At 42.1% G+C, this 23,725-nt stretch overlaps 1 protein-coding gene across 1 annotated transcript in view; it reads right to left on the reverse strand.

The window, feature by feature from the left end:
- Positions 1 to 23,725, reverse strand: part of LOC134376423 (uncharacterized) — a 196,051-nt gene that overhangs the window by 166,624 nt on the left and 5,702 nt on the right. Inside the window, exon 2 of the mRNA XM_063094983.1 lies at positions 21,333 to 21,680. Coding sequence (XP_062951053.1) covers positions 21,333 to 21,680 — 348 coding nt within the window. The remainder of the gene's footprint in view (positions 1 to 21,332; positions 21,681 to 23,725) is intronic.

Below are 23,725 nucleotides of genomic sequence, written 5' to 3' on the forward strand. Positions count from 1 at the left end.
AGGAGGCCTTGGGGGGACTGCAGTATGCGCGATTTATTATAGCTACACCAAGTGAGTTATTTCATTCTTTCAGATATTTATGACACTGCTAAAACAATGAATACATCAACATCAGAATTTATCATGAATAATATTTAATTAGTGCTTGACAAGGATCAATTTGGCAACTCTTTTTGTTCTTTCTCCTTCCCCTGAATAGAAAAATAGTCATAAACTAAAGTGTTTTATTTTTACCATCTGCTTCTGGTAAAGTGCATCCCTGAATTGCTAACTTAGTTGAGATCTCCTGAACTTTCCTATACCCAGGTAATTAGACTCAGATGCTGTCCGGAGGCGATTATAAATCAAGTCTGTGTATGTAAGCAGAAGACATTCTGCTCACACCAAGAGCGGGTGTCGCCATTTCTCACGGACCTGCCCGTGGAGCAGACAGGCCCTCGTGTCTGAGCGGAGCAGAAAGAAGCTTTCATGTCACTCCCAAGCCATGGAACCCCTTCTCTCACCTCTCCAACCACCGGAAAGCACTGATTATAAGCTTAAATCTTTATTTACAACAGAAAAAAGTCCTTTTGGGCACTGAAGCAAAATTTCTGCCCAGAGGTACATGAGGCACAAAGACACACAGAAGGCACACTGTGATGGCATCTTTCCAACCAGACTGTTAATATCCAAAGCACTAGGTGTTCTGAAGAACTTCGGTGGCACTGTGTACCACTTCCCAACCACGGCATTTTGTTCTACTGGGCAATGATTAGAACTATTGATTCATTGTTTTGTAACAATATACATGTTCATTTAATTCTAACAGAACAGCAATATGTATTTCAGTTAACTTAATATATTAAACTGTGGAGCCAAAGACTCCTGGGTTTTTGAAGATGTCTCAAAAGGAAGAGTTAAATGGTTCTTTTAACTTTGAGGGAGAGTGTTGATCTAAGCAATCCCTTTTTCTTTATGCCTTTTTTTTTTTTTGGTGGCTGGCTGGTACCAGGATCTGAACTTTTTGATGCTGGTATTATAACACCATGCTCTAACAAACTGAGCTGACCTATGTCTGACTCTTGTCAAGTAAAACTAGGGTTGAAACACCTATTGGAGCCAATACGCATCATCTTAGGAAGCCTAGGGAAGGGGAAATCGACTAACATTTGTTAAAGAGTTCTAAGCACGTGCCAAGCAGGGTACATCCTGTATCTAACTAATGAATTATATGAGCCTCCCAACAACCCTGAGGTATAGGGGTGTGGTCATCCCCGTGAGAACACAAAGACTCAGGAGGTTACACGCAGTTTCCAGAGTCAGGGAGCTAATAGGCATGAGTTAGGGGTCCAAATTCAGGCCTTTCTGACCCCATAGTCCCATAAGCTGATCCCCTATAATGGACCTTCCATCCTCATAATTATAATTATTATGTGCTAAGAACTTTATATGTATCACTTCATTTAATCCCCGCCCTATGTTGTTCTTATTCCCATTTTACAGATGGAAAAAAAACAAGGCTTGTAAAGGATAAGCAACTTGCCCACTGACTACAGGGACTTCCCTTAGTTATTCTCCTGCACCCACCAGAAAGGCAAATTGGGCCAAAAAGCAAATCAGACCCTCATGATTTTGTGAGAGGTCTGATACTCTGAAGTTCTAAGTTCCCATAAATTTGTAAATGCTGCTAACTCCCTGGGCAGGTGCTGGATAAATTTCATACCATGTTTAGGCACAAATAATTAGAATTCTAAGCCCTCCAAGAGAAACATTCAACACACACAGAGCTCATAAGGACACAAGCAAACGACGGATACAATGTACAGTTGAACGATTTTTCACAAGAGTAAGGAATGGTATGATGGGAACTGGCCAGAGTCTATCATAAAAAGCTAAGCTCTTAGAAGATATGATTGAAATAAAAATCCTATCTGCTTTTATCATCCCTGTGCCAAATGATGAATTTCCCTCCCTCGTAGCTTGTGAGATGAGGTCAGTGGATCTTTTTTCCTGCTTCACTGACTTTTCCACATGCAACCTGATAGCATCTGGAAACAAACCAATGATTACAAGATCATTAAAGTATATTATTTTAATTAAAGGAGGGTCCTATGTGGAGGGGGAGGGACAGTAAGCCTGTGAGTGGCCAACACAAGTACCAGGTGAGAATCTACTCATCATGGTCTCTGTCTCACCAATCCCTCTTTCTGGTTCTGCCTCCATTTTGCAGCCTCTGACTGGACCCAATTCTGCTTGGGTCAGCCCACCTAGAACTTCACATGTGACATTTCCCAGATATGCCTTGAGAAGCGAAAAGTTGGTGCTTTGAAGCAGTAATCACCACAAAAGCTAAGAGAGAGGCTTGAAATGTAATACGGATTTGGAAAAGCAAAAGAAAAAAAGAACGAAAGTCTAGACTGCCAAAAAAAAAAAATTGGCATTGTTGTAAAATTGTGTTGCACAGTGAAAATACAAATATTATTCATGTTAAGGAAAGGGTTGACCTAAGATGTGATTTATAGGCACTTCAAATGCAGTGCAGGAAGTAAACGGAAAAATTAGGGTGCGAGGTCACTGAGTAGGCAAGAGTCAACTTAAGGGTAAAGTTAAAAACTTTAAGAAGGGAGCACACAGTTCAGCTTGCCATATTAAATTAAGATCTGGCCTCACTTTAAAGAAATAGAAGAAAGTCAAATATTAAGGTGGGTATGTTACCAAAGGCGCTTTCTTATCAACATTCAAGAAAATAGGAATACTTGTAGGGATAAGAAATGCCAAGGGGATGTTTCATAATGAAAATAGAGAGAAGGTCTGATGTCATCCATGAATCAACTGTGTTATCAGTCAGTAAAGTGAACAAACGGTTATAAGTTAAAGAGCTTGGAGGCACTGTCCTGAGCAAAAACAAGGAACCCAAAATCAATTTTGTTTTTAGGGATGTGTTGCTTCATTTTTTATTAAAATAGTCTAAATTAGTTTAAACAGTTCCCAAGCTTATCGATGGCCAGGACAAGGAGACTGAAGCAGAAAGAGTTGTTGAATTGTGGACACCAGGGATTCAATTCTCTCAGGTCATCTTGCTCTCCGACCAGTCTGTTTAAATCCAGTTTGCATTAAAAGTTGTCTTTTTTTTTTTTTAATCCAGATAATGTGAATGTTTCCCAAAGAACCACTAGAGGGCAGAGCTTTGTGATGCTTTGAAATTAATAATTGAAAAACCAGCCCAGCTTCCTGGCCACTGCCAGGTATAATCACAAGAAAGGCCACTACCAGGTGTAATCACAAGAAAGGCTGTGACCATGTCCCCTATGCTAAAGTCCACATAAAGCAAAGCAGCCAGGACCTCTGCAGGGCCCTGTATTCCTCTTGAGGGAAGGAAACCAGGACTACAGGAGCCCAGGGCATGACTAGTACCTTATAAAACCCATTCTGGGCTGCCCCGTGCTGAAGCGGATCAGGACGGAGCAGAGGCTCACATTCAGTCAGACCCAGCACCATCCCTGTCTCCAAAACAAACCACAGAGGGACTTCCCCAAGGCACACCCCATTCCCACGCCTGGGGCTGCTTTCCCGCAGTCCTTCCCACCTTCACCAAGCCCCTGATTTCATCTGCGTACAAAGAGAAAAAAGAGATAAGAAAAAAACAGAAAATCAGGAGCATCAACTCCAGGCCCAATGCATTCTTCACTTTTCACCCACATTTAAAACTATCATCTGTTGTTTGTTGGGCTATTGCCCTGGAGCAGCCAGAGTCAAAGTTGGAGGCAGTATCCTGAGGGCTGCCCTGATGCAGAGAAAACGGGCCCAGGAGAGATCGGAGTGGACGGACCACTCAGAATCAGTCTTAGGCTGCCACTTACGGCTCCCACAAAACCCAACCACTGTGGCCTGTGAGAGGCATTCTCACACTGGAAAAGAAAGAAGGGACTGTGCTCTTGGGGCCCTTGTGTTCCTCCTGCCCCCTCCCTGGGGACCTGAACACAAGGACTATAGCTAATTACAAGTCATCATCCCCCACCCCTGCGTCTGAAGATGCTAAAGATGGCATCTGCCACTTTAGCAGCCATATCCCATACATGGTTGGTTCATCTTAAACTTGTGGATGCTTAAAACCCCCAGATCTTTACCCCTAAAACAGGCCTTCATTGCCCCAACTGAGTGTTTGCCCTTACCAGAGATTTTCTGCTTTTCTTCTTGAAGTTTTCAGTGAAGCGTTCCAGCCTCAAGACCATTCTGAATCTCCACTCTGCCATCGATGGGCTCTGCTTCTCTCCCAGTTTTCAGTCATCTCTAAATGTAGAGATGGGTGTCCAGGGCAAAGCCACATGCTTTTAACATCCCATTTATTTTCATGGCTAAACCACAAAAGAGGGGAGGGATTTTTCTAGGCACAGCTAAGAACCAAGAAACAAGGGGTAAAAAGTGTTCATAGGTGATGAGAGGCTCTAATATGCAAAAGCACAAAGTGGCTGAAAGTGTGGCCTTTCAGGTCAGAGGGATCAGAGTGAGTTCAGTTTCCCCATTTACTATGTGATCTTGGCCATTGACCTAACCTCTCTTGCCCTCATTTTCCTCTTCTGTAAAATGAAGATATAATAATACCCACCTCATTATAATAATTAATTCTCCTGGAGCCCTCTCTATAGGCCAGGCACTGTGCCAAGAGCTTTGTATGCGTCTCATGCGTCTTCACAAGCTCCTTGTGAAGATCTCATTCTCACCATTTTGCAGACAAGGAAACCAAGGCCTAGAGCAGTTAAGCAGCTCCTCCTAAACCACACAATAGGTCAGCAATGGTCACCTGGTAGGGCCACTGTCAAAATGAATGAGATGATGTGTATAAGTATTAGCACCGGGGCTGACGTGTATTGGAATTACTGTTGTTATTGTTTTTACGAGTAGTAGTAATGTATAGTTTGGTCAATTCAAGGCCTCTCTCCCTCTTGCTATTCACCTTGGACTGTGTATTCACAATAAAACCCAAGCATGGTGTGGTACAGCAGGACAAGCACAGGCTCAGAGACAGGCAGTTATCAGCTGTGTGACCTTGGGCAAGTTACTTAATGTCTCTGGGCCTCATTTTCTTCATCTATAACATGAGGATAATAAGAGTACCTCTGGGATCAGTGTGAATAGCAAAGATAAAATTAAGTGTCTGGGTAAGTGACTAACATAATATATATAATTATTCTTACCCTTATGAAAGCATGTACTCAGGCAACTTGTTAATTGTCTTAGTAGAAGAAAGAGACTCCAGAGGAAAAAGCTTGGTGCTTAGGCTAAACTAGGGCTCTGGAATTATCAGTGGGTTTCTATAAGTAATTCAGGGCGGACTCTGCTTTCTAGCTACTACCCACACAACCCCCAACGCACGCATGTGCACACACACACACACACACACACACACACACACACACACACACACACACACAGAACTCTCAGAGCTTTTCTTCAGAGTGGAATAAGCCTTGAAATCCATTTACTCTTGGCTCTGATATTTACTACCTATGTGACCCTAGGCAAATCAGGGGGACTATGGAAACCTACCTCAGTGCAAAAGTTGTGAAGATCAAATAAGAAAATGCATGTAGAAAATGACTTCATAATTCAAACGTACAATTTAATGGTCCTTCTCTCACTGCACACAAAAAGCAGACCCCAATGAAAGGATATAACATAAAGTGTTTTGTTAAGTGACTCAGCCTGGTGAGGGAACTGAAATAAACTTTTTAAAAACTAGTATTTGTCACTCATCATAGTAGAACTGAAATCTGAGTTTAATGACTAACGATCAAATCACGTCAGAGCTCCAAATTACGTTCCATGTTCCTCTTTGCAGCCTCTAACAGGCATTAGCACCAAACCTAGTCTCACCCTGGTTTTTTGTTTTGATTTGTTTTTGTTTTTGTTTTAGGCCAAGTTCTCCACTGGGATCTGCAGCTCCATGTGTAACAATCACAAGATCGTTTTTGGAGGTTGAGAAGCTCACCCCACATAGAGGACATCAGCAGGTTAGGTAACCCCATGGCAGGGAAGGTATATTACCCAGGTTGCTCAAATTGGATAAACAAACCATCAGCACTCAGATCCAATGGCTAAAACAGAGCAAAGAGGGTCTTTAGAAAGAGCCCCCAGTAGTACCAGGTTTATTTAAAAATTTCTCCCAGGGCCAACCTTATAACAACCCGGGCAGCAGTTTCTGTATAAGCTGGATTAGACTGTCCTGCTCTGCCTTTTAGAAGTTCCCACAACAGATGGAGGAACACAGCTTTAGAGGAAGGCCCGGCTCACATCCATCTGCGTTCATTACTGGCCCTGTTCTCAGAAATGCTATATGTTACCCTGAGCCTGTTTGTTTTTATCTGTCAGAGTGGTTTATTGTTAGGGAAATACAGTGTCAGCTGTCTCTTCCCCACCATCAAAGCCGCTTCATTAAAGTTAATAGTGTTTGACTTGCAGAGATCTCTTACTGAGGTAACCCGAGAAAGCCCCTGCTGGCTGTTATTTTTCTGGCAGTAAAGGCACCAAATGGATGCAATAACTGCATTAATCTTTTAGGGAAAAGGGGGGGGGGATTGTATGACTCTATCTAGTAGGTGCTCAATAAATGCACCTTGAATTCACGAGGCTACCTCTACCCTTCCATTTGGGATAGGGTCCTGAATTGAACTTCAATTTACTTATCTCAGAAATAAAGGGAATGGATTATGAGGAAGCTTTTTTTGTCCAAAAAGTAATCTTACAGTGAAGTCTAACATTAAAAGTAGGCAAAAGCAAACTTTTTTCTGGAGAAAGTGAGGGAGATCAGAACTCCCACCTTCTCAGCGTCTCTAACCTTCTCCATATTTCCATCACCTAAACCACGTTCTTATCCCTCCCCCAAGGGGGTCCTGAGCAACCTCTGTGGACCACCACCCCCACCCTGGACTTCCTAAAATAGCATTTGAAATCAACTAACCTAAAGGAATTATCTCTAAGGTCTTTTCCGCTCAGTCTTGATTTTATGTTTAAGTAACCTGGAGTCAAACCACATAAGAACAGTTTCTAATCAGTGTAACTTTATGGAAGAGTCTCTGCTCAGTGCCATACAAACATGAGTAGAGTTTTGCTTTGTTTTCTGTATCTTCATCTTCTAATCATTGCTTTCAACTATGTGCTATCAAATCTCCCTTCCCCACTCAAGTGGTGGATCTCAGGCAAGTTCTATCACCTCTGGTTCACTGTCCTTTATTACCAGTTAGTTCAGTTTATGTCAATCTTGACTCAAATTAAGTCTCATCACTTCCCTCCCCAGCAGGGCAGGCTGGAGCTAGAAGTGTGACTCTTTGGGATGCTTCCTTATCTAGTGGGCCACCCTCTTGGGTGGGAGAACCAACAAGAGACTCCAACCCAACAGCCCTGCCCCACAGCATGCTCCTGACTATGATAAACTCGAGCATCCTTGCCACATCAACCAGCGCATGTGCAAGCTGCCCCACAGCTAGCCCCTGTCTGCACTCTGCCACCCTCTCCAGTTCTCTCCTCTGCTCCAGTAGGCCATGGGACAAATCTGCAAGCCCAACGACCAAGCAGATGTCTAGTAGGGGAACTTAAAGCCAGTCTTCCCTAATTGCAAGCAAGAAGCAATTTCTCCCCTCCTTTAATTTGTTGGGAGGAATTACAACCCCCCCCAACCTCATTCCCTCCCTCATGGAAAGAAGAGAAAATCAGGAGCACCATTATCCCAAAAGGCTGCAACGGCTAGGACTCTTCCCTCTTTCCTTTCCCCTGGTTACCTCCATTAAAGGCCTGCAGGATGAGAGAGGAGGCTGAGTTAACAGCTGGAGAGGCAGGAGGACCAAGTGGGCTGCCCCATAGTAGATGGGGGATGGGGGTAAGGAAGGAAAGGGGAGGGGACCACAGCTGTCATTGGCTTTCTTTAAAATGTTGCATTTGCAGCTGGGACTCCAGAAGCCAAATCCAGTACCATAAGAAAAATCCCACCAAACATCCTGTACACATGTAATACTACGATGTCTATCAGAATATATTCCTGTTTATATATGAGGCTCAGCCTTGGACGGGTACCGGCATAGAGCACCTGTAAAATTCTAAAGAATCCCAAACCACATATTTAGTTTTATTTTTTGGCCCAATTCTCTGAGGGATAAAATAAAACTAATACAAAGAGAACTATACATTCATTCATTCATTCAGCACTGTTCATGGAGCTTTTCCTTACTCCAGGCAGCTGCTAGGCACCTGAGCAAGGCAACTGTGAATAAAGCATGGTCTCTGGCCATTATTATTCAAAACCACAGAAACAATCCCATTGGCATAATGCTTTAGCATTGCTTTTCAAGAAACTTTCATACACAATAGCTCATTAGAATCTTCACAATAACCCATAAGACGGTTAAAGTACATATAATCACTGTTTTATAACTGAGAAAACAGAAACATGGCTTAAGTGACTTGCCTAGTCCCACAGCTAGTTAAGAGCAGGGCGGTGATTAGAATTTAAATCATCTCACTTCTGGTCCCAGGCTCTTTTGTCAAATGAAAAATTTGTGATTTCCTTACAGCTGCCATTACAATAACTGTACATCCCAGATTTTCAAGGATCCTTTCAATTTCAAATATTCTGTTTGTCTTCCAAATTTTGTTTGTCAGACCATTTGCACTAGTTTTGAAAATAAGTCACTTTTACTAGTTTGGGTTTGAAAAACATTGCTGTCATGAACTGTCTTTATTATTTCAAAATGGATTAAAGTAAGATTTAGACTTTACAGTGTTAAGACTATGCAGCAGTCTCAATTTTTCAATCAAACCATCCTTTGGTGTAGAAAATTATTTCGCTACCCACATTATTTAAGCTAATCTGAAAACTACCCCTGCTTTCTTTTTATTAATCTTTTTCCTGTTACAAATCCTTCCATCAGGCATTTCTGTCAGGCTTCTGAAGAGTCCCATATGCACACTTCCAGTTCAGAAATGTGTTCTTTTTTGGTTCGTTGGAATTCTTCAGAATATCTGGCACTGAAACATATTGGCTTTAATTAAAAGACTATGATTTCTGTGAATTCCCATTAAGCTAGTGAAAGACATATGTATTAAAAAATATACAGTTAAATGTTAAGATACAGTTGTACTGAAAAATGGTTCATGTTTAAAAAAACTACTTAAGCAGATGAAAATAAGCTGCCTGTTATAAAAATCTGCTCATTTTTAGCAAAATCCTTCACTTCTAAATAGAGGAGTTAGTTTAGTACATATGTGCCCAATTAGCCATAAAAACTCAACTAGACATGAACCATGCAATCCAACCATCCGCCTGTTGATGTTAAAACATAGATCCTATTAACAGGAATGTAATTTAAATAGTTAAAAAGTGATAAAGTACGTAACTCTAATCTGATGGGGTTTGAAATATGATACTGCTATATACCGATGACAAATCAGTTTTGAATTATGATTCCAGTGAAGTTCAAAATAGCTCAAGCATGTTAATTAGTGATCCACAAACTCAAAAACTGAATTATATTATATATTATATTCAGTCACACTTCTTTGCCCATGCAAAAGCATATACTCACATCCAGAGAAAAAAAGCCATGTAAATCCTCTAGAATTCTAGGTCCTAGATGCCCTAGAAATATCTAACATAACTTTCTCCATTCAACTTACTTATCTTTAAAATGCATTATAACTCAAGATAGTTTCTCAAGGAACAATATTTAAGAGGACCCATAAAGTGCAGAGAAGTTCACTAGTTACTGGGGAAATGCACAAAGAGAAATAAATATGTATAATCACTTCTCTTTCCATCATAGTTTACCCTCATACTATGTAGGAACGTGCTCACATAGGCAATGGTAAAGGCAGAGATAACAAAGAACTAGGGGGAAGATATCTGAATCATTTACTACTAGTCTTATTAGGGACATGCAAGCTTGCACACCTAACTTTTTATTATAAAATAACACCTTATACGTTTTTGGGATAGGCTTGAGCACATCAAGAAGACTCTGATGGCTCACCAATAAACTACAGAACTTGCTTTGAAAATCACTGCTCTAAGTGCTTATAATATTAAAGGCAGGATTTGTTATAATCATTTATAAAATAATTGAAAAAAACTGATTATTTTGGAAGACAAACTAATCTCTAATTATCTCAATTAAGTGTCTTATCTTTTAAAACGGCCACAGTTAGCTCAGCTGGTTAGAGTAAAGCCTTGTAACACTAAGCTCAAGGGTTTGGTTCCCTGTACTGGCCAGCCACCAAATAAATAAATAAATAAATAAATAAATAAAAATTATAATAAGTAAATAAGTAAGATGACCACAAAACAGCATACTGCAGCCCCCTTCATCATGCAATGTCAGTTATGTCCCACCCTTGAATCAGCTCTTCAGGTCTAATCTAAATCCTGTTTGCTCCAGTTCAGTAAATTCTCTCTGGTTTAATATTCACTGGGAAAAAGAAACATCGTAACACCATTCTCCAAATACCATGCCACCATCCCAAACTTACAGAATGTCTAGAAATAGTGTGCATACCACAGGACCTGGTCTCTGGCAAAATTACCAGATCACAGGCTGAAGAGTATAGTCTAGCTGGTGTCCTTGAAAATGTTCTTGGAGAGGGAAAAAATCAGCACGTGGACATTGGTGAATCAATCTATGTAGTCTATGTAAAGGAAGCTCAGTGGGTATGAAGACCTCTATTCAAAGTTCACCAAGCATTACTGTGGCTTTACAAGAATAATAAAAATGTGAGGGCTGGCCAGTTAGCTCAGTTGGTTAGAGCACGGTGTTGATAACACCAAAGTCAAGGACTCAGCTCCCCATACAAGCCAGCACCAAAAAAAAAAAAAAAAAAAAAGGTGGTACTCAAGAAAGAGATCATGTCATTGCTGCTTCCTAATCAAGCTCAGATTCATTCCCTCCTCTCCATTCCCTACTGCACCTCTTCAAAGCTGCATTATATCCCACCTGGACCATAGCAGTAGCCTCCTAACTGGTCCCTCAGCCCTGAGTCTCTCATTTTTCTCACTGCTGAAGGGTTAATCTTCCAAAAGTCCAGCTCTGATCAAATTACTTCCCCATCCAAAAGCTTGTCATTGGTTCTTATTGCCTGTCAACAACATTAAGGTCACATTCCTTAGCCTGGATTTAAGGCCCCAGCCTAACTTTTCCAATGTCATTTCCCACTTCATTCCAAGCAGTCTGCAAGGCTCAGTCCTCTCTGTGCAGACTCCCATGCTCTTGCTCTTAGTTTCCCCACCTGGAATATACTATCCCTTCCCTCCACTCCACCTCCTCATCATACCTCTAAGTCAAAATCTTACTCATGATTAAAGGCCTAGACAAGAGAACTTTCATCTTGTCAATGCAGAATGCAAAGAGCAGTTTCTGGTTCATAAGCACTCAGTAAATGTTATCTGTTATCATTGCTGCTGCTTTTGTGAGCGAGTCATTAAGTCTTTAATCTTCACAGACAAACGTCTTCTGCCTCTGGGATTTTAACTCTAGCTCTCTTATAATACCTAATTACTTTTTATTTTCTTTCATAGTTATTTAATTATATGTTTCATCTCCCCTTGTAGACTATAAGCTCCTAGAAAAGATCTTATTCACTTTTATATCCTCCGTGTCACAGAACAAGGCCTTACGCAAACAGTTGAAGAAAAATATTAAATATTGCATCTGGCCACAAGGGGGCACAGTTGAGCCACTCTTAACAGTGGAATCAACCTACAATTAGTAATAAAGGTTTTAGAATTGAGAGGATTCTGCTCCCTTGACATTGTATTTGTACATCTGTTTAAAGTAAATACACATGCATTATTTAGGATTACAAATATGTACATGTTGACATGGAAAGATGGTTCTAATACAGTGAATTTTAAGAAGCAATAAACAAAATAGTATCTATATTATCTGATTTTGGTAAATACCTATTCTCAAATATTCAGGAAAAAAAAAAAAAGGCTGGAAGAATATCCACCAAAATGTTAACAGCTGTTATCTTAGGGGTGTTGGAGGGTAAGAATATGTAGGTTTTTACTTTCCATTTTTCACCGGTCTAGATTTTTTATAAGCAATATGTATATTAATTTTATAATCAGAACAATGAAGCTATTTTGAAAATCTCAAAGCAAGATGTTTATTTTATTCCTCTCGTCATCTCATCTCCACTACCAAGTTTGATGTATTTAAAAGTAAATTCATAATTTTGGATATTTTCTGGCAGATTAAAGCAGAAATTCCCAAACTCTCTTGGTACACTGTGCCCTTAGTGTCTCAGCAAATTTTTATGGCACCCTTGGGTTGAAAGAAAAACCTAACAAGTAGTGAAGTCCAAACAACTTTATAAGTATTTATGTCATAACAATTTAATAGTCATTTGAAAAATTAATAAACATAAATTGAAATTTTTATTTTCTCTGTTTTATTTTTTTAATTTAATTTTATTTCATTTTACTTCTCAAAATACATTGTAGTTGGGCCGAGCCCGTGGCGCACTCGGGAGAGTGCGGCGCTGGGAGCGCGGTGACGCTCCTGCCACGGGTTCGGATCCTATATAGGAATGGCCGGTGCACTCACTGGCTGAGTGCCGGTCACGAAAAAGACAAAAAAAAAAAAAAAAAAATACATTGAAGTTGATTTTCATGCCCTTTTACCCATTCTTCTCAACCCCCTCCCCTCCCCCCCACATCATATCTGTGCACTTGGCTTAAATAGTTCAAGGAATTTTTGTGGTTATTCTGTCTTCTTCCCCCCACCCTTTATTTGCTTGTGTTTATATTTTATTAATTTTAGCTCCGACAAATAAGCGAGAACATGTGGTATCTCTCTTTCTGTGCCTGACTTGTTTCACTTAATATAATTTTCTCTAAGTCCATCCTTGTTGCTACGAATGGTAATATTTCATTCTTTTTTACAGAAGAGTATTATTCCATTGTGTAGATGTACCACAGTTTCCTTATCCACTCATCAGATGATGGACATTTCGGCTGGTTCCAGATCTTGGCTATTGTATATAGAGCTGCAATAAACACTGGAGTACAGGTATCCATTCAGCATGATGATTTCCATTCTTCTGGGTATATTCCCAGCAGTGGGATCGCTGGGTCGTATGGTAGATCTATCTGCAATTGTTTGAGGAACCTCCATATCATTTTCCATAAAGGCTGCACCACTTTGCAATGGTGCAGCAACAATTTAATAGCCATTTGAAAAATTAATAAACATAAATTGAAAAAATATTTTTATTCCATGCTTACCTAATCACAATTACTTACTAATGGAGTATATATACCTACTGGGCACTGTACAGTTTCTTAAACTTTAGATCAGACGAGACACTGTTAACATCATTTCCTATTGCACACTGATTTTCGTGAGGCACTCAATTTTTATCACGGCACCCACCAAAAACCCAGCTTTGCAAAGATATGACATCACTGAAAGGAATGCAGCACGATCTAATGTTGAAACTATGAACCACTTCAAGCTAGTAGTTAATGGGTGTCCCACACGTAGATATCGAGTGTAGTTATGTTTTCCTCAAAAATTGTAAATACCTCACGGCACCCCTATGAGTTTAATGCAACTCCCCAAGGTGCCTCAGTGCACAGTTTGGGAACAGATGAATTCAAACAATAAAGCTAGTTCTCTGTGAGGCTAACAAAAGGGCCAAAAAAAAAAAAAAAAAAAAAAACTCATCATGTGGCTACTTCTCAACTAGCCTTGAAATTATTCCACACCAAATAGCTCAGTCAAAATTACTTCTTTCTCTGAACCAAACTCTTCTGAGAAAGAGAAAAGAAGGCTGGTGTGGGAAGGTGGCCTGAGAGAAGGGCTCTTAGATGGTTTCCATCTCCGTCCACTCCTCCAAAGCCCTTGAGCATCTGTTCTCTCCAACTCAACACTAAGAGCCAACAGCAGGCCCAAAGTAGCAGGTTCCCAGGAAACACCCAAATCCCTTCTTCGTGGAGACTGGGCCTGGATTTCCAGCTAACCTACTGACTTTCCAACCTCTCTACCCAAACGCCTGAGGCTTTACAGGACCGAGGAAGCAGTGGGGGCCCCAACATTGAACTGCTAACCCTTAAGATAGCTCCCCTTTCCCTTCCCAAACTGCAAGTGATTTTCTCCTGCCAGGAATCACTGGTTAGCTCCTTTGACCAAGACTCCCAGTCAAGTCCAGAACTGCTGCTCTCCAAGTCCACTTAAACTTGGGATCAAAAAGCGTTTTTGTCTCTCAGTTTGATGGGTCCAATTTCACATCTTGATTTGGTGAGATGGTTTGCCATTTTCTATTAACTCAAAAGTAATTGAAACAAACCAGAAAGGCATCTCCAGCTCTAAGCAGGGACTACTTAAAGAATTTAAAATCACAGGCAGGCGGAAACAACCCAAATGTCTATTCACAAACGAATGGATAAACAAAATGTGTTAAATCCTTACAAAGGAATATTATTCAGCCTTAAAAAGTAAGGGAATTCTGACAGATGCTACAACATGGCTGAACCTTGAAGACATTATGCCAAGTAAAATAAGCTAGTCACAAAAGAACAAATACTGTGCGGTTTCACTTACATGAGATACCTAGAGTAGTCAGATTCATAGAGACAGAAAGCAGAAGCTGCCAGGGGCTGGGAGGAGGAGGTAATGGAGAGCTATTGTCTAATGGGTATGGAGTTTCAGTTCTGCAAGGTTGAAAGAGTCCTGCAGATGGACAGTGACAATGGCAGCACAACAAAGTGAATGCACTTAATACCACTGAACGGCACACCTAAAAATGGTTTAAATGGTAAATTTTATGTTATGTATATTTTACCATCATTTTTTAAAAGATCACAGGGATGACTTTCTGGTAAGAGGCTTTGATTTAACTGGAATCAAATCCTTAAACATTACTTGGAGCGCTTGTAGCAAACCTAGAGATGATTCAATTTGGATAATCTAGTATTAATAACATATATAATGTTTCAAAACCCAAGGCCCCTGTTTTAAACATGAGCAGTAGCTGAGCACCAGTAATAGAAACAGGCCTCCGCCTCCCCCAGGCCTTTGGAAGGAGTGCGGTACAGATACTCCTTGACCCATTTTAAGTTGATATAAGCTGAAAACATTGTAAGTCAACATGGGCATTTTGTAAACATGATGGGATCAGAAAACACAAACACAGTATCCAAAAAATACTGGCAACAAAGGACAGTGTAGAGTATGGGTTGTTCACCCTCACGATGGCATGGCTTAGTGAGAGCTGCAGCTCACTGCTATTGCCTAGTAGGGCGAGGGAGTACCCCACCAAATACTGCAAGCCTGGGAAAAAATCAAAATCCAAAGTTCAATCAAGATTCAAAATTCAAAGTATGGTTTCAATGGAATGCATACCATTCTCACACCATTGTAAAGTCGAAAAATTGTGAGTTGAACCATCCTAAGTTGAAAACCATGTCCATTTTTAAGAAAATTCACAATTTCTCAGGAAACTCCCAACCCATCTGGCACAAGTGTGAAATTCTCACCCATCTTCTTTTCAAAGTTGATATTGTACTTTTCATAGGCTATATAAATCCAAGGCATTATGAAATAGGGCCTAGAACAACAGCATGAAGACTTGAACAAACGCAAACAGTCCCAGGCTGCAGAACCCAGCATCCCAGACGTGAGCTTCCCACGAGATGTTTCCTTGCTACAATGCAGAACTGACATGGTTAAAGATGAACAGCCAGAAAGTCCAAAGCACTAGGCTTTCTCCTTACTTGTAGGCCTGGTATATGAATACATTTCCAAACTGTTCTGAGAAATGTTTGGGAAGGAGGAAAGGGGGGTTTCTATGGTCAATCCTGGAACTGCTGTAGTATGCATTCTCTCTAAAGGCTCAGACAAGTCTTGCAGTATAGAAATCTGAACTCTAACTTTCTCAGCTTCACACCCATTGGTCTTTCTTTTTCTATGTGCCTAGCTCCTCCTCCTCTTGACATATCTATTTTGCCAGTGGCACCCAATCTCACCACCCTAGAGTCCTTTTTGATTTCTCCTTCTGTCAACACATTCCATCAGTTATCAAACTATAAGTTTGGCTCCAGCCATACCTCTTCCATCAATCTCCTTTTTTCCTATCTTCTCTGCTAGTTTAACTCCTCATGACTGTCTCTCCTCCCTCCCTCCCCATCCTGGACTATCCCAATAGCCTCCTCACTGATCTCCATATCTCTCAGCTGTTTCCTCTAAAAATATCTTCACCACCACGAGAGAAGAATGTTTCGAGAGCACAGTGCTGAGCATGCCAGAACCATGCTTAGAAAACCTAGTGGCTCCCCATGCCCTACTGGAGAAGGCAGGCCAGACCCTTCAAGTCTGGCAGGTGAAATTCTTTGTAGTTCTCTGTCCAACCTGTCCTCCCAGCCTCATTCCCCATCACAGAGAACCTAACGCTCTAGCCAACTCAGCTACTTTCCATTCCCTAAATAGACCTCAAGGTTTCCCACCACCACACATCTGCTCATCCTCAACCAGGTTTGAACTCCCCTCCTTTCCCCCTCCTCTTTACCCAATCACGAACTCCAGCTCAAAATGCTGAGTCTGAAACTGCCTAAAACTAGCTGACATTGGTTCTACCTCTCTACCTCAGTTTGTTTTACAAGCTGTCTTGCAAGATGTGAGCTGAGCATGCACAGGGAGAAGGCCTTGTCCTCCAGATGACCTTGAGCACCACAGGAACCAAAAAATCTCCCATCTACAGAACTAAAATGCCAGAAAATTGAACCAGTGGAACTTTTCATGAAGTGAGAGGTCCTTCAACAAGGAAGATCCAGCATCCAGCAGCTTCACTGCCATATACACTCTGACTTGGAGCTAGCCAATCAACTTTTGCCTAGTCATATGGGCTGATTTGGAGCTAGCCAATCAGCTTTTGCCTAGTCGTATGGGCTGATTTGGAGCTAGCCAATCAACTTTTGCCCAGTTCTTCACCCCTTACTGACCACTTAAAACGTGCTGAGCCCCTGGACTGGAGAGACAGATTTGATCCTTGCCTCCTGTCTCCTTGATGGTCAACCCCGCAATAAGGCCTTTTTCTATTCTCAAAAACCAGTGCCATAGTATTGGCTTCTGTGCACTTTAGCCAGCAAGGCCTTGAAAAAAAACACTTCGATTGTAGGAATCTCATAGTTCTTAATATAATCAGCTTTGATTACTGCCGTAAGTCTCAATACAGTCAGTTGTGCTTTAATGTGTTACATTATTAAAGGATGTTCTGAATATCAAATTGTCTTATTCATCTCTGTATGTTACCCAAGCGCCTAACACAATGCGTTATACATAAGAAGCATTTAATACATGTTTGTTGCATTAAGGAATAACATTTAGCCCTGCGTCACACACACCATCAAATTCCCAAACTTCAATTATCTTCTTCAGCCAGTAATAATCAAGTTTCTTTTTTTCTTCTTGCATCCCAGAACCTTTTTTCTAATGATTTCATAGATTAAGACACATACTCATATAACTGGCATCTCATTTTATATACATTTATTTTAAATTAAAATTTATAGCAGTTTTTACTATTAAGCTAACTACTGAGAAATAGCAGGCTGATTCGATGAATATAAAATTTGAAAGTAGAGGGTGAGGGCTGGCAATTTGTAGCCAGCCATTCCCATATCCAGATTATTTCTGCATTTCTACTTGGTCTCACATTATTAAGAAAAATCCTAATTCACACAGGTAAGTCATAGTGTGCAATTTTATGTGAGTGGGCTTTGGCAAGGTAATGAATTTCTTTTTTTTTAAAGGATAGATACAACCTGCTATATCAGTGACACATAAGAAATGACATACATAGCAATTAGGAACACAGGCTCTGACTTAAATCCTGGCTCCACTATTGAATAGTGCAGATCTTCAGGAAGCTATTCAGCCTTAGTTTCCTCATCTGTAAATTGGAAATAATAATAGTACTGTTGGGAAAATTCAAAATTAATTCTTTCAGTAGCTCGTTTTGCCTTTAGAACAGAACCTGCTTATTGTATCAGCTTTACTGACAATCAACTGCTCTACTCCTGCTTTTGTAAACATGCTTGCTTATCGCAATGGCTACTGCACTGGCTACATGAATGCTGAGAAAACGAAAGTTACTACTGCACTAGCTACATGAATGCTGAGAAAACAAAACTTAAAAGAACCCAGAAGAGTCCACCTACATGAACCCTGTAAGACCTAAACTCAGGGCTCAGATCTTGGAGTGCTAGCTCATCTAGGCCCACCAGCATAATAAAATACCTGACTCTCCAACCCTCTGAGTGCGGACCACTTCTCCGTCGAGTCCATTCCATAACAGTACTATTATCCCTCATAAGGTTATACAAGAACAAGATACGTCACACAAATTAATGCCTCAATGGTCTTCAGTGTATTAAAATACAGTATTTGAAGAATGGGAGGGTGAAGTTTCAATGCTTTTATCACCTATTGAGCATATCCTACAACATTTAAAAGTATGTAAAAAGTATAAAGAATTGCAGTATAACAAACCCAGATACTCACCCAGTTTAAGAAAGAGAAAATGAGCTCTACTTTTTAAATATCCAGTGTGCCCCTCCCTGACTCTATTTCCTTCTCTCTCCCATGAGGTAACTCTTACCTTTTCCATATTTTATTCTTAATTTTTTAGCACTTACTCTATGACAACTTACGTGCCAGGCTCTGTTCTAAGTGCTTTAAAAAATTTATCATTTCTAATCCTCATAACAAACTCACTTATAAGTGGGGTGGTCAGGATTTGAATTCAGGCAGCTGGCCACCCCGGTTCATGGGAACAAATGTTTTTGCAGAACACTTGACACAGCCAGGCTTGAAACAGTTTGAAGGGCATTCTCACACTCCATACCTGAATGAATTTATTAAACAGCCACCATGTGCCAGGTACTATGCTGGGCATTGCAAAGCTTAAAGAAAAGCTTCTTCCTAGCTGGCAACTGGCTGTTCCCAGACCACCCAGTTCCTCCCAGAGCTGTTGTCTCTGAACTCCACCCATTGGTCACGCAGGTCCTGGCCAGGCGATGGGAGGGAGGAAGGCTTCTAGGGCCCTGGGAGCCCTGTGCAGCCTTGAGGCAAGGCAAGTAGGACCAGACACTCCACTTTAGTGTTGCCCAGGGGGTTTTCAACAACCATCAATCCCCAAGGAACCTTGGGAAATTCCAAAATTTCTGTCCCCACCCACAGCCTCTGCCTCATCAAGGTTTCCTTGGAGACTCGGTTCCTCAGAACCACTCAGGAATCCGCAGGAATCCAATGCCTTTGCCAGCAAGCAGGCCAGACAGCAGCCTCGTGGCCCAGCCCACAAGGAAAGGCCTCGACTTTAGCAGCATGTCACTCCCCTAATTATTCCCTGTGCTGGGAGTCCAACATAAACAGAGATCTTTCATGAGCAGCTCCCACCACGCACGAACCTTGGAACCTCACACATGCAGCCAAGCACCAGGAAGTGCTAAAGGGTCAGAGGGTTTGTATGGCCAGCAGTCCTCAGGCCTGTGGGAGAGAGTCCCAGTTGCTCTCTAGTCCAAAATCCAGACCCAAAAGAAACTGCCTGAGGCCCCAGCTGCCTCCAGGTCCTATTTCCTGGGCCTAGTCTGGGGCACTGCATGTGGGACCCTAAGAAGGGCCAGCAGGTGGAACAGCAACTGCACCCAAACCACCCAGGAGAAAAGACAAGAGACGGGGGACCGGGGACTAAAGATGTTTCCTCAAAGGTCGCATTCTCTTAGCAAGTGCTCCCTGGACCACACTCTACACTGCAATTGTTTTTTTTTAGTATTACTAAACTGCTCCTGGTAGACACTGGGGGTGAATACAACAGCAAGGAAAACAGCAAGGTCTCTCTACTGTCGTGGAGCTTATACAACAGGGGAGATGGGGGACAGGCAATATTCAAACTAATGAGATCATTTCAAATAGTGGTTAGTACTTTGAAGAAAATAAAATATTGTTGCATGGTGTGGGCAGGGAAATGGATGTCTGATCTGGGGTCTGAATAAGGAGGAATTTGTCTAGCAATGCAAAGGCAAAGGAAAAGCATTCTCGACAGAGGGGAACAGAAGTGCAAGATTCTGAGGCCTCTGATTAAATGATGATTAGGAGTTTAAGAAATGTTTTATGAAAACCTGAGTATTCTCAAAACTCTAGTACAAGGTAGGGTAGGAGTTATTTTCTTAAGAGTATAAAGATCAAAGTGCTATATTGGAAAGAAATTTCCCCTTGGCTTTAAATGAAGATGCAAGAAGAATATGTACCAATTTATATTTATATTTATACATCTCTCAAGGGTCTTTTTAAAAAGCCTTTCATGTCTTTTATCCTTTAAACTTGTATAATATAGGTTAAAAGCATGATACAATCTTTAATTTCCAGTTCATGTACTGTAAGATCTTTTTCTTAGAACTAATGAAGATTTCGGTTCTGTTGGGATGTAACTTAGCTCCCTTGTTGTGGAATTTGAAACAAAAATGCCGTGTACCTCTAGTCGCAACTGTGTAAAAAATCTGCGTGCACACGGATTAAGGATGTGGGAGTACAGGAAGCAGCAGCGGCTGTTTTTCGATATTCCGTTTTTGTTATTAAAACTGGGAAGAAAAGAATACATTGTGCACAACTGTCAACAGTCTCCTTGTCCTCAATGTTAATAAATGTGCTTTTAACTGCTGTTTATACCCCATTTCTAACATCACTACAACCTACATCCTCTCCAGGCTACAATTAAAGTTGAAAAGTGCACGAGGTCGTCACAAAGCCTCGCACAGCGAGTGCGCCTGCGCACGTGCGGCCCCTGTGCACCCTTCTTTCTCTCTATGGGCAGAGGTTCTTGGGGCTCCTTCAGGCCCCGGCCATATTTCTCTCTAGGCTCTTATTAAAACCAGGTGCGCGGAAGGCGGGCCTTTTTTGGACAGAAAAAGACTTCGCTTGACCCAAAGCTCCCCCTTCCGGTGTGTTTTCTAGAGGGGATTCGTGAGCTGAGCAGAGGAGAAAGCAGGCAGCGGGAAGCGGGGGACTTGCAAAGACAGACCTGCAGCCCGGGCTGTGCACGGGCGAAGCGTCGGGGACAGTGATTGGGGGTGGGGAGAAGCTGGAGCCGAGGGACCCTGCCGCCCCACGGTGCAGGAGCGATGTCGCGCGCACTCCAAGGTCCCCCCAAACCACAGCTCTTTCCAGGGCGGAAGAGGAAGCTACAAAGCCGCTGCGTCTGTGAACTTGAGACCCGGGCGGGCCAGACGCCCCGACCGCGCGCCGGGAACTCCCGGGGCTCGCCCGCGGCTCAGTGCCGGGTCCCAGGTCTTCCGGGGGGCCCGCAGCGCTTACCCTTGTTGGCCGGCGTCGCTCGCACCTCCAGGGACGGGGGCGGGCCGGCGGGGGCAGGTCGCGAGTGACGTGCGGCCGGGGCAGCCGAGTGCCCTGCGCGCCCGCCGGGACCGTGCAGCCGCGGCCTCCCCGCCTACCCTCGCCCCGGGGGACGCCTCGCGCGGGTCCCTGTGAGCTTTGCCACCCCCGACCTTTGACCCGAGAGACCAAGAGCCCCCGCTGCAGCGGGTGGCCCCGACGGGGAGAAGCGGGAGGGAGGCTGGGCCCCTCTGCAGTGAAGAGGGCGCCCCCTCATGGCGCTCTCGTCGCCCGGCTGGGCCAGAACCCGAACTCTCCAAGATGAGGGCGCTGGCAACTTGTTTGGGTCAAAGGTTTAAGTATTTGCGTCTTTAATTATTAGACTCTAGAATTATTCAAAGTAGGGAAACAGACTTCAGAAACAGAAGCATTGTCAAGAAACAAAAAGTCAGGCCACAGAAAGGAACAGGGACCCCAAAATGTGCTTCCACATTTGAAGTGGCCATTTCCTAATCCTTGGGCCAAGGAGCAAGGCGGCCTGCTTTTTTCAATTTCTCCAATTACTGTCTTTAAAAACCCCATTACCATGCACTACATGCCTTCCAGCCTGATACCCCTTGCTTTCTAAAGGGGTCGCATGAATTTTAAGTACACCTAGGAAAGAGATAGCCGGCCAGAAAAGAAGGTTAGAAAGCCCTGCCCCCCCCCCCACCCGGGTTTGCCTGACTTGGCTCCATAAAAACCACTTGGAAGAGAGAAGCACATCTTCTGGGCTTGGTGCCCTGCTGGATGTTAAAAACTGTTCCCGGACTTAACTCCCAAGTCCCTGCGACAGGTAGCAAGGGGATATCAGATAAGTTTCCAGATTCAAGCAACCCTAGTAATTCTGGCAAAACATTGTCTAAGCCAGTTTCTCAAGTTGCAAAACTGATTACCCCAGGGCCACCTACATCAGATTCCCCAGGGGTCCTTGTTAAGTGTTCAGGATTTAGGGCCTACTATAGCTAATGAATTAGATTCAGAGATACAAGTCCGAGAAATCTGCATTTTAACAAGCTTGACTTATGAGATTTCTGCTCACTATAGTTTGAGAATTACTAGACTTGGCCTTTTATTTGGCTTTGCTGAAATGGTGCTTGTTTTTCCATCTGGACTCCTCCTTCAAAATTCTGAGCAGTGTAAAGCTTTATTTCTTAAAAAAGAAAAAGTGTATACTATGAAGTTTGGCTTCCAAATGCATGTGCCTTGTTTCAGAGTCATGAATTTTTTAACAGACATTATGCCTAAAGCATTACTTCCCACTGTATAGGACTCTAAGCATATCCTGATGGTAAGTAGATGGATTATGCTGTGTGCCTTCTACTAATCTTGGGCTGTTTGTCATTCTGAGCCAAACACCCCTTGTCCTGCCCATTTTTCTTCTACTACTTCACTCCAGCCTGGATCAGCATAGCTTTCCTTTGGCAAAATGGAAGCCAAGTCTGTAATCATGGCAGCTTCCAAACTAAACTGCACAACCAAAGAATCTCTGGAGCTTTTTAAAGTGATTTCCAGACCCCCACAGAATCGCAGCTTTCCCAGACATAGATGTTTGCAGAGACTATTTCATGAAACATCTCATGGGATTAATGAGCTATCAAAAGTAATACTGTCAAAAGTAGCACTGAATTGAATTTGAGGAAATAATTGAGTGTAAACAGTTTTTGCAACACAAACGTTCACACTGTTCCTTATAATGTAAAGAATTTGGATGTAGCCCAAATTTGTCCAGCAGTTAAAAGTTGGTTAAGTAAATTAAGATATATTTATATGAAGGAGTGCAAGACAACTATTAACAGTTATTTTTCAGAGAATGTTTGTGGGCATGGAAAGATGTTCTCGATGGGTAAAGTAAAAAGTGCAACATGAGTTTGTTAAAATAAAAAAAGTCTAGTGGTAACTAACAGAAGACTCAAAACAAAAAGCCTGGATTTCTAAACTGGTGATAGGGAACACTGAAAAGAAACCAAATTTGCCCTGCAGAACTGGAGAACAGGAGAATACAGAGCTTTGGGTGGAAGTCTACTGAAAAAACATTTAGAGTTCCTCTCCAAGTTATTGCACCTGGGTAACTGTCCCCCACCCAGCAAAACTGAAGCTTTATTCTCTGGAGAGTGTAAGTATGTTAGAAAAAAGAGAATTAAGTGAAAATGTACATACTGTCCAAGTGCTCCTCCCCAGCAGGCTGCCAGCCTGACTTTCGTCCTCCAGGGAGGAGATTGTGAGATTTTTCTCTGGTGAAGCGGACCAGCCAAAGAGAAAAGACAAAAGAGACTGACAAGAGGGGGTCCTGATCCAGCCCAATAATGTCATCCTGTGCTAAAGCTCATCGTTGA

This window comes from Cynocephalus volans, chromosome 4 (assembly GCF_027409185.1).
Source record: "Cynocephalus volans isolate mCynVol1 chromosome 4, mCynVol1.pri, whole genome shotgun sequence".
Taxonomy (NCBI): domain Eukaryota; kingdom Metazoa; phylum Chordata; class Mammalia; order Dermoptera; family Cynocephalidae; genus Cynocephalus; species Cynocephalus volans.